We start from the raw sequence: 10,821 nt of genomic DNA, 5'->3' as shown, positions 1-10,821 counted from the left end.
CTTATTGACAAGAAAGGAAAGGACAGATCCTACTTAGAAAACTGGAGACCAATCTCTTTAGTTTATGTAGATGCAAAAATTGCCTCCAAGGTCATTGCTAATAGAATAAAATGCTGTCTCCCAGATATTATTCACCATAACCAATCTGGCTTTATAAAAGATCGATTTATTGGAGAGACAGCTCGCTCAATACTTGACATCATAGACCACACAGAACGCTCTGAAGTGCCAGGAATGATGATATTTATTGACTTCGAAAAAGCATTTGACTCGATCGAGTGGTGTTTCCTTTATGAGTGCTTAGAAGCTTTTAATTTTGGCCCGGAATTTATAAAATGGGTGAAATCGTTTTATAAAAATGTACCTAGTTGCGTAATTAATAACGGTGTAAGCTCTCCTTTGTTCAAGTTGGAAAGAGGAGTAAGACAGGGAGATCCATTGTCACCTTACCTTTTTGTTGTTGCCATTGAAATTCTGGCTACTTCTATCAGATCAAATACCAACATAAAGGGTATTACAATTGGTGATAATGAAACAAAGCTGCTTGCCTATGCAGATGACATGACTGCATTGTTATCAGATATTACCTCTGCGAAGGAACTGTTAGACAGTCTTAACACTTTTGAAAAGTTTTCAGGTTTGAAAATGAATGTCTCTAAAACCAAAGCCATGTGGATCGGAACAGTGAAGAATTCTGTAGAAAAACCTTTGGGTTTGGAATGGTGCACGACTGTTAAAAATTTAGGAGTACAATTTTCCTGTAATCAGAAAGTGGTATCTTCGCAAAATTTTCAGGAAAAGTTAGACAAAAATTCAGCAAGTTATAAATATCTGGAACATGAGAGGTTTATCTTTATTTGGGCGAGTGACAATTATTAAAACTTTTTTGATACCTAAACTTTTGTACCTATCATCGATAATCCAAACCCCAATGGAAATCATAAAAAGGATGGAAAGAATGATTTTTAAATTTCTATGGAAAGGACCAGACAAGGTCACGCGACATTCTGTTATAAATTCAGTTAAAAATGGGGGGTTGAACCTCATGGATATTGAAACCCAAATTAAAGCATTGAGACTCTCCTGGATTCCGCGCATTTTAGATAGTACCAGAAAAGGACCCTGGAAGTCGTATTTTAATCATTATTTGAAACCTTATGGAGGAACCTTTCTATTAAAATGCAATTATGAATTTAAGGATTTGACCACTTCACTAAACGGTTTTTATTCAGACTTGCTTCTTTGGTGGGAGGAGTTTAGAAATACATTTTCCGAGATAATTATGCACAAAGAATTGTTTGGAACAATAAGGACATTAGAATAGACAACAGATCAGTCTTTTATAAACCGTATTATGACAAAGGAATTGTTTTCGTACGTGACTTGATGCTTGAATCCGATAATAAGCAGTCTCATGATTTTTATAAACAAAAGGGTCTTAAAACGGACATCCTGACATGGACAGGTTTAAGGCTATCAGTTCCGAAAGAACTCAGGTCGTGCGAATCACTACCTGAAATTGACTTGGTAAATTTCAAACATAATAATATACAATTCGACGTCTACAGGGCTAAGTGTAAGCATTTCTATAAGCTGTTAATAACAGCTAAGGCTAAATTGCCTAACATGTCAAAGAAACTAATTTCGGATTTTGACATTTCAAACTCTTTGGAGGAAATATACTCACTTCCACAAACTGTCGCAAGCGAAACGTATATTTGGTCCTTCCAGTACAGAGTGCTTAATTATATATTGTACACAAATGCAAAACTTTTCAAAATAGGTTTATCGTTGAATGATAAAAGCACTTTCTGTGACTCTTCAAAAGAAGAGCTGCATCACCTCTTTTTTGAATGCTCCCATGCGCAAATCTTTTGGAAAACATTCTCCTCTTGGTGGTTTGAACTTGTTAAGGAAAACATTACTTTGACTTTAAAAGATATTATACTTGGGCTTACAAATAGGACCGATATTATAAACTATCTTATAATTCTCGGAAAACTGTGTATTTGGGAACGTAGAAAAGCTGGCATATACCCTGACTTTAATATTTTTCTTAAAAAAGTTAAAAATAAGTTTGAAACCGAGAAGTATATAGCAAACAAAAATGGGACGTTTGCAAGTTTCAGGAAAAGATGGGAAGCAATTCTTGCTAAATTTCTATAGATATTGCTATTGTTTAGCCTTGTTCTCTTTATATAGATAGATACATACATATATGTGCCTATTGTGTTTGTGTGTGTTTTTCGTGTGACGGTTTTTTCGCTTTTGGTAATTTTTTAGTTGTTTGCAAAAAAAAAAAAAAAAAAAAATTAGTCTTTTGCAATCAGAATCTGTAATTTACTTTTAACAATTATTAATTATGATAAACCTGTAACACATATAAGACTGTAAACTGTATTAGTACTGGTATTGATGTAATATTGAAAATGTAATAGTAGTATATGTATAGTATGTAATAGTACGATATTTGTAACAACATTGAAAATAAAACCGTCAAAAAAAAAAAAAAAAAAAAGTTTCGAAGATGTTTTAATTCACTCACGAGACGGAATATCTTGTCAAACCAATTTTACGCTGCGCTCACGATATTAATGGCACCAAAACGTGAGGGGCTATTTAAGCCCCCCAAATGTTCATTTTGGTTGGGGGCTACAGCCCCCCTGCCCCCTTCCCTGTTCCGCCGCCTATGTGACGCAATCTGAATATGTTCTTCAAGGCATTGACCACCGCCCAGCCGGATACACGGTACTTTTCAGTTGCAATTGGGCGGACATGCAGTTTAATTTTTACGAAATGCAAAGAACTTGCTATAGTAGAGCACTTTACTTTTCTTATGGTTAACGCCTAGAAGGAAATTCATGGGTCTTCCCCTGAATCGTACCCAGTCAATATTTACGTTTTTTGCGGCGTGGGCGGGGTTAAAGGGGAAAAGATTCAATACGAGGGTTGATTGAGTCACAACTCCCCGCGCGCTCCACTCGATTTAGACTGCTCTCGCTTTAAGAGTACGAGTCTGCGTGATCTGCGTCTACCCTTTTTTTCCTAAACCACTCGCTATACTACTACTAGTAGTCTCTTTATTGTGTTCAGTCAGGAGCCCATTACTAGTAGGAGGTAGCAAGGCGTGACAGGCCGCACAATCTCTACCGGTGTGAACATTTGAGAACCTTTTATATTTTTGCTCTAACGAGCGTATCTTTAAAAGATTTCTCTCTCTTAAAAGATATGATAGGTGGATCTTTAAAGATCTGTAAGATTTTTTAGAAATCCAATTCTTTCTAGTCATGTATTAAATGTGTTTTCCACGGTGTAGATCTGTTATAGGCGCGAGGCCTTGCTGTGCGTTTCTTTCACCATGGGTTCACCGAGAGGTGTTTAGTTATGCTGTTCGTCAGTTTGCATTATTTCCTCTCTCTTATAAGTTTTATTCATGACAGCAGTATGCTACTCTTGTTCTTTTTTTAATTTTTAAAGCTTATGTTCGTGGTTTTCTTTAATTTCCTAAGTGCTTTTTGTTCTTGGCGTGACAAGGTTTGTTTTGGCTTTGTTATTTGTGTTTCTGCAAGCTGTCATTTATCCTCTTGCATAGGTCTCGAGGGCGACTGTTGGTTGAACTGGAGTATTCCAGTCTGATTTAACATAGAAAGGGTAAACATATCTATTTTGTCCGTAGAATTCGAACATGTATTCAAGACGAGATCGTCTTATTTTGTTTTAATTAGATGTGTTCACCGGAATAAGATTTTAGACCCCGTGAGATAAGTTTGGTTTGCTCGTCAGTTAATTTTTGGTTGGAGAGACCTGTATATTTCTCTCCAACACTGACTGAGTTACTGGAAGATTTGTTTCTTTGTGGTTTTGTACAGAAGGATTTTTCCTCTATTTGATGTGTATTTTACAAGCAAGACCGCGGTTTCGAATCTTAAGATTCTCATCAGTTGCTATTTGGATGCGGAATGGAAGAAGTTTTAGCTCTGTTCCGTTCCGTTGATTTTTGGACAAGTTTGAGTTTTTATATCCACCTTTTTTCGTTAGATGGATCGAAAATCGTGCGTTCTGATTGGTCCTTGCCAGTCCAATCAGGTTGCTGTAGTCTATTTTTCCTCCTAGTAATGGGTCCTGGTTCAGTTTATCCTTAGCTCAAAGGAGAACTGAATCAGTCATAAAAATAAAAAACAACGACAGAAACTACTGGGAGCGAACTAAACCATTCTGAAACTATAAATAGGCAAGCTGAAAAGGCAATATACGTAATCTCGGTTTTTCTAACCTTGTAGTTAACCTAGATTTCGATAAATTGTCCATGCAGAATTAATGTTTGGAAACCAATATACCGGCCGAGTCAGCAAAAATACGATAATATATAAAAACGACTGCACACGATCACTGCAAAATAATTAAAACAAAAACGGCAGAAGTTAATTTGCAGTCCATCCAGAGCAGTCCATCAGTATTACAGAAAAACAAAAAATTTTAAATCCCCTGTGGCATTGATACATATCATTGTTAAGAGTAAAAAAGAAACGCTTCCAGCGCCGTAACCAGACCTTTGCCATAGACGAGGCAAGATCTTGCTTGTGGGCTCAGGGGGCATGCCCTTCAGAACATTTTGAAATCAAGAAGCTATGAATCTCATTAACAGACATTTTTCATGAGGTATTTCTTGAGCAAAATCAGTCTTGTTCGACTGGAGATTTTTTTCCCAACAAACCATATTTTGTTTTTAATTTTGAGCAAAAATTTAGACGAGGCAAGTGCCTCGTCTTCCCTCTTGCTAGTTACGGCCCTGGCTTCAAGCATTCCCGGAAGAGCTTTTTTTTCGCGAAAATTGGGGCGCGGCCAGAATGAGGGTCTTATAACCGGAATTTTACGGTAACTCATGATTTCCGAGATGCGCGACTTTTGTTAAGGAACAAAATCAGTTATAATTTTATTTTTATTTTTAGTAAATGGATGGATAGCCGAAGGGGAATGATGTAACTGGGGTTACTAGAGCCCAAAATTTTCTTTATTTTCACCAATTTCCTCACACTAAGCTCGCCTCCCGCGTAGACGCTATATGCGTGACGAGCCCAAAGAGCGTTTCCGTGGGAGGCTAGCCCTGAGCAAGTAAAAACAGATTTCAGTTTAAATACATTAGCGTGAATGTATATTTCTGCACATAAAACTTTATAACATTTTCTCGATTTGCCGTATGATCAAAATAATTTGTTAAAATACTCTAAGCGTTTCAAAACATAATCGTTTTCAACGAAAATATTCAATACTGGTGGACATGATAAATTCCCTGACAACAGTAATTACTGACGGACACAAACTAAGCTCACACATGTTCGCATTGCGGACCGTTCATTTTTTTCGTAATTAATGATAATGATAATGACAATGCATTTATATAGCGCATTTTCCATAGTATATGTTCAAATGCACTTTACACATACTGTTATTTACTACAACACGAAGGCCAGACCACTACACCGGGAGCTTCGTGCCCTACTCTTGGCGAATAGTACAGGAGATACAGATACAGGAGACGGGACCTACGGTTTATCGTCCTTTTCCGAGAAGACTAGAATGTCTAACCATTTGCAGATATCATTACAAAGGCAGCACATTCTCCTCAGTTATTTTAAGAACCTGAGTGTTGGTCCGGTCTAGGAGTCGAACCCAAGACCTCCCGCACGGTAGTTCAGCGCTCTACCAACTGAGCTAACTGCCAGGTGATCTGTGACGTCATATTGGGGGACTGGGGAGAAAAATTTTAATGCCGTATCCCACAAACGCGCGCGGCCCGTAAGTTTGAGTTCGAAGCTTTCATGGTGGCTGTTATCAGAGCTTAGAGATTCCTTTTTGCGCCTTATCATGTTAGCCATCAAATTGTAACGTGTCACAGAGGCAGTAGAAAGTCATCATAGGATGGAGACGTTTCGGAATGGTAAATTTAGCATTCAAAAACGCGTACGTTTGCGGCGAAAACGTAGACTCTTGTAGCATCATGCACGTGAAATGCCGTGGATTTAATTTATTAAACTAAAATCCTGACTGTAAGCCTGAATGTTTTGCTGTATGTGTTTGTTTTTTATGTCTTTTTAAAGTTCTGAGTTCAGGTTTCAAAAGAATTAAAGATTACCGTTACTGTTAAGATCTCAGTGTGTTGTGTTTGTCAAAACATAAGCTTTAATATTGTCAAGTTGTCGGCCGGGAGGTCCGTTTCTTAAAAAGCTGTGGCTAAGGTCTTGAGCGGGATTTAACCTTTATGCCAGTTTTCCAAAAAAAAAAAAGACAGTACTATAAATGCATAAAAATGTGCGTAGACAATAAAAAGGCCAATTATTTTTATATACCAATAAAAAAAATTAGGGCGAATAGCTTACTACCCGCCCGGGTGATTTGTCTGTAAGCGTAAAATTAGGTCGATCAACAACCCACCCGGATGATTTCGCTGTGATCGAAGGGTACAGTTTTTTTCCTATACGGACCGACCTAGGCCGGCAAAAAATGTTTCTATTTTGTCCTACTTAAGTTTGTTTTGAAAAGAAACCCAGAAAAAATGTGTTGGAAATTCTTTGTTTGTGTACGCGCGCATTTGTGCAATTTCAACTTGAAATTGCAGTTAAATCGACGGGTAGGAATGTGTGAAGTATCAGTGTTTGCTATTTAATTTCGAAAATTAGCTTCGCTAAGAATGTATCGTACTCAAGAAAGGTTCGTATATTGAATTTACACTGCAGAGAGTCAAGGAAAGCATAGAAATTAGTCGAAATTGGGTAGTATTGAATATAACACCGCAAAACTAAACACTTGTAAATGGATTTCGGCTTCCCGATAAAATTATGTTTTTTATTAAAAGAAACTGCTCGCAGGGTGTTACCTTAAGCCAATTTTTCTGACTCTAAAATACTCCGACTCAAAAGCGGTTTCTCAAGCTATACACCCAAATCATTTCTGCGTTGACAGGATAATTTTATTCTGATGAACATGCATGTCAAACATGGCCCGCGAAACTGAATGAATTGCGTAGTTTGGTCGTCCACGCACGGTACAATATTGGAAAATTAATTATACCTTTTTTTCATTAAAGAATCACATTTTCTTGAATGACGGCAAATAGTGTTTTGTTTTGGCAAATAGTTTTAAATAAAACAAGGCAGTTCACTCGCAAATGGAGTCTGAAAACCCGCAGTGGCGTGAAAATCATTTTGAAATACAGAAACAACAACAAACCACGAACGGTAAAACTCACTTCGATTTTGTCAAGAACGAAATAAATACTCGCCTTTTGAAGAACATCGAGGCCTTTAATTCCACTTCTGTTTTGTCCTTTTACATTTACAACGGTTGGTGAGCAGCTATTCCGATCTTGAAGAGCAATACTTTCATGTGTTCGTAAATCCGACCCTGTAAAATAATTTTGCGCCGTGCCGGCTGTCCGACTACACGGGTTTCGGATAGGAAAATTACCCTGTCCTCAAAGATCCAACATATACTGGTTAGAGCGGTACACCTTGCTTCCCTGAATCTTCTTGACAGCCTTTCACGAAATCCGAAAGCCGTGTGGAACAAAAATATACACATCGTCGAGTTATAATTCAGGCACTTTCTGCAAGCTGTTGCAAGAAAGGTTGAAGCGCCATTCCACCTGCGATTAAAAGGCCAGTCGACCTTCTGCTTCATCGAAAACAAATTAGCATTCTCAGCCCCGAATAAAACGTCTTTTGCATCTTATGGCGGTAAGTTACGTAATCTTCTGTTATTGAAAAAGAGTTTCTCTCAAAATAAACTCCTAAACCCGAATCACAATTTCAAATGCCGTGGCCTCGGCCGAAGCGCGCAAGGAATTCTGTGCGGCTTTAAAATTTTTTTCTCCCCGGCTCTGATTGGCTGATTTTAGACGACCAGATCACCTGGTGGTCGTCGGCTAACCCAAATCCCTCTCCCTCCCCCCTCGAAAATTAAATGGTCCGTCCCTTAATATAATTTGAGTTTCTCGCATTCCGCGTTTTGACTTCATTTTATTTATTTATTTATTTTGTCCCTTCTGGCCTAGTGAAAAAACAAATTGACGTAAAAAAAAGAGAATTGACGTGGCCGCTGACGTATTTCCGGCTCAGCGAGAGCGGGAAATACGTGTGCGTTCGCAGACGTGAAAAACTTAAAACTGACGTCATTTTGTTAAATCGTGCTCGTTCTGCTCGCTCGTTAGCTGAGAAGAATATCCCTTATTGCAAAGGATCTTTAGCGTCAAGATATTCAGAAGCTATGGGCTTGAGTTGTTCGAAACCAAATGGAACAGATCTGGAGGAGAGAAGAGAACTGCCTCTTTGCACGTCAATTTATCGATCATTTCATCCGGAAGGCCAGCCAATTCCTCCTCCATTCACGGTCCTGAAGAAACTAAAACATCTGGGTCCTTTGGGAATCGGTGAAGTCATGAAGGTGACGGCCTGTGCTTTTCCGCCGAACGACGATACAAGTTTATTGACACTGACAACATTCGCAGGTCCCCCTTTAAGGCATTCTCGATTAGGATTTGTCCACCCAACTATGGTTCAATGTTGGGACTTTGAGAGCACCGAACATCAAAGTCCGTACAAAGGCAGCTTGTTTACATTTTCACCGCACTCCCATCCTGTCTGCTGTTTTTCTCCAAACGGAGAGATTGTATCGTTAATTTTAAAGACAGGGAATGGACGTATCATTTTGGCTGAGCGAATGGAAGACTACACACTTGAGCCTTTCAAAATAGACTGTGATACTGGCGGATGCGGTGACAAAAGCCTTCTGTCCAGAGCTTTATGTTGTGTGTTTTCTCCTGATGGCCTAAAAGCCGTGACAGTGAGTAACAAGCTTAATACTACTTTAGAGTCTCACAGGGATATCGAAACGAATGAAATCTGCCTTTGGGAAGTGAAATCCAAGACAAAGTTGAAGAGTTTGTGGAGGGTGAGCTGTGAAGTTGTGTTACCTCAATTTGCTGGTCTTTTGGTGAGCTGTGTGTTCTCGCCTGACAGCACCCTTATTGCATTCTCAAGCTCAGTGAGTCAGCTTTATGTCTTAAAGAGTGAGAATTTAGAGTTGCTTTCTGCGATAAGGACTGATGTTGCAACAGGCCTAGGTAATAGTTGTAACTGCGCATTTGATCCATGTTTTCCTCGTCAAAAGCTTGCAGCTTGCTATGGAGATGGTTTGTTTCAAGTCTGGTATATGCAAGATGACAAAGCTAAGTGTGTACAAGAAACACAGCTTGTTACGGGCTCAAATCGTTTGACTGCATTCTTGTACAGCCCAGATGGTTCACTTCTGGCCTTTGGAACATCACAAGGAAAAGTGATAATAACTGACACAGAATTATTGCAAACTCTCTATGAGTTAAATGTTACTGATAACATTGAACAAGAGGCTCCTAATGAATCAACTGTAATGATCTGCTCTGTTGCTTTTACAAAGAGCTGTCAGGAACTGGCTGTTGGACAGAGTGATGGCTTTGTTCGGATCTGGCAGCTTCCTTTGAAGTTTGAGTTGCGGCACATGTGTCGACTGGTGATCAACAAGTTGGTTCCACCAAACCAAATAGAATGCCTTCCTTTGCCAAGGAACTTAAAGGCTTATTTACTGTACTCTCATCTTGCTGTATAGGAGAAATTTAATGAGTGCTCTTAACTAACGGCGTGTATAATAAATATTATGTTATGACTGTAACCCACCGGCCGATGGGACAACTAAGGCAAAAATAACTGCACTGAAGTCATGAGTGACCCTATTCAGCAGAATGACACTAGCTTGCTTGCCATTAGCGGGGGGGGGGGGTTAAAACCCCCCAACCCCCCCCCATACCTTCACCCCCCCCCTCCCCCCCTCCCCCCCCCCCCCGATTTGGGGGGCCACAAGCAAACTAGACTGTCATTCTTCATTCTTCCATTCCACCAAGTAGGGTCTGTGACCCTAATAGGGGTGGTGATTGGTCCTTCAAAAAAAGTGGGTCTCGCAAAATTTTAGCCAAATTTCAGGGGTCTCGTCGTCTCGAATTTTTCTTTGACACCTTCTCGAAGTCTTGATTTCTTTTGCAAGGCTAAAAAGGTCTCAGGCTCGCAGAAAAGATATCAGTCTCGCCTCTAGCAAAGTCTCGCATTTACCATTCGACACCCCTCCTAGTCATACTGCAGAATGGACAGTTTGTAAACCAATGCATTTAATAAAGTATACCTGTTATTTGCAGGGAACGTGTTATGATTTACTTAATAGAAACCAATTCTAAATGCCATAATGAGGAGTCAAGAATGGTCCCTCAAAATGTCGCAGTGCTCGCAATGCTCGCAAAATCTTAGTGGGTGCTCGTTTGCTCGTGCTCGCACATTTTTACAAGTGCTCGCATGCTCGGTTTTTAGTAGAGGTAGGTTTTTGAAAAGTGCTCGTTGCTCGCAAGGCTAATTTTTGTCAATGCTCGTGCTCGCAAAGAAACGCTGTGCCGCATGCTCGCAAATGCTCGCAAAGACCATTTGATACCCCTATAATGGAATGCTTATCATTCTAGCATAATCGAATCGATCATCATGTTTACTTCCAGACTAAGAGTTCATTGGGGAGCAGGATGGCGTTTCTAGTGGTGAGACTAACCTTCCACAGATGTGGCCGGGGGGGGGGGGGTACTCGAAAAAGTTTTGTACTGGGAGGCTCCGCCCGGTCCAACCCCTTACCCTTTTATATCCATTTTGTGAAGGTACCCCTTTTGTATACCTTTTATTGCAAGGCATCCCTTTCATATACCTACACGTAAAACGGGAAGTTTTCTTGTCATTTTTATGTAGCGCTTAATAAATT

General features: G+C 39.5%; 1 protein-coding gene across 1 annotated transcript; it reads left to right on the top strand.

Annotated features, from left to right (window-relative positions):
* The first annotated feature begins 8,238 nt into the window (after positions 1-8,238).
* On the top strand, positions 8,239-9,792 carry LOC144635865 (uncharacterized). Its single transcript, XM_078494984.1, has one exon. It carries the CDS (start codon positions 8,263-8,265, stop codon positions 9,637-9,639), a length of 1,377 nt encoding a protein of 458 aa, XP_078351110.1. The 5' UTR covers positions 8,239-8,262; the 3' UTR covers positions 9,640-9,792.
* The last annotated feature ends 1,029 nt before the right edge of the window (positions 9,793-10,821 follow it).

This window comes from Oculina patagonica, chromosome 13, assembly GCF_052425735.1.
Source record: "Oculina patagonica isolate OP01 chromosome 13, crgOcupat, whole genome shotgun sequence".
NCBI lineage: Eukaryota > Metazoa > Cnidaria > Anthozoa > Scleractinia > Oculinidae > Oculina > Oculina patagonica.
Note: the sequence above shows the minus strand (reverse complement) of the source record. Positions and strands in the feature narration are given on the sequence as shown.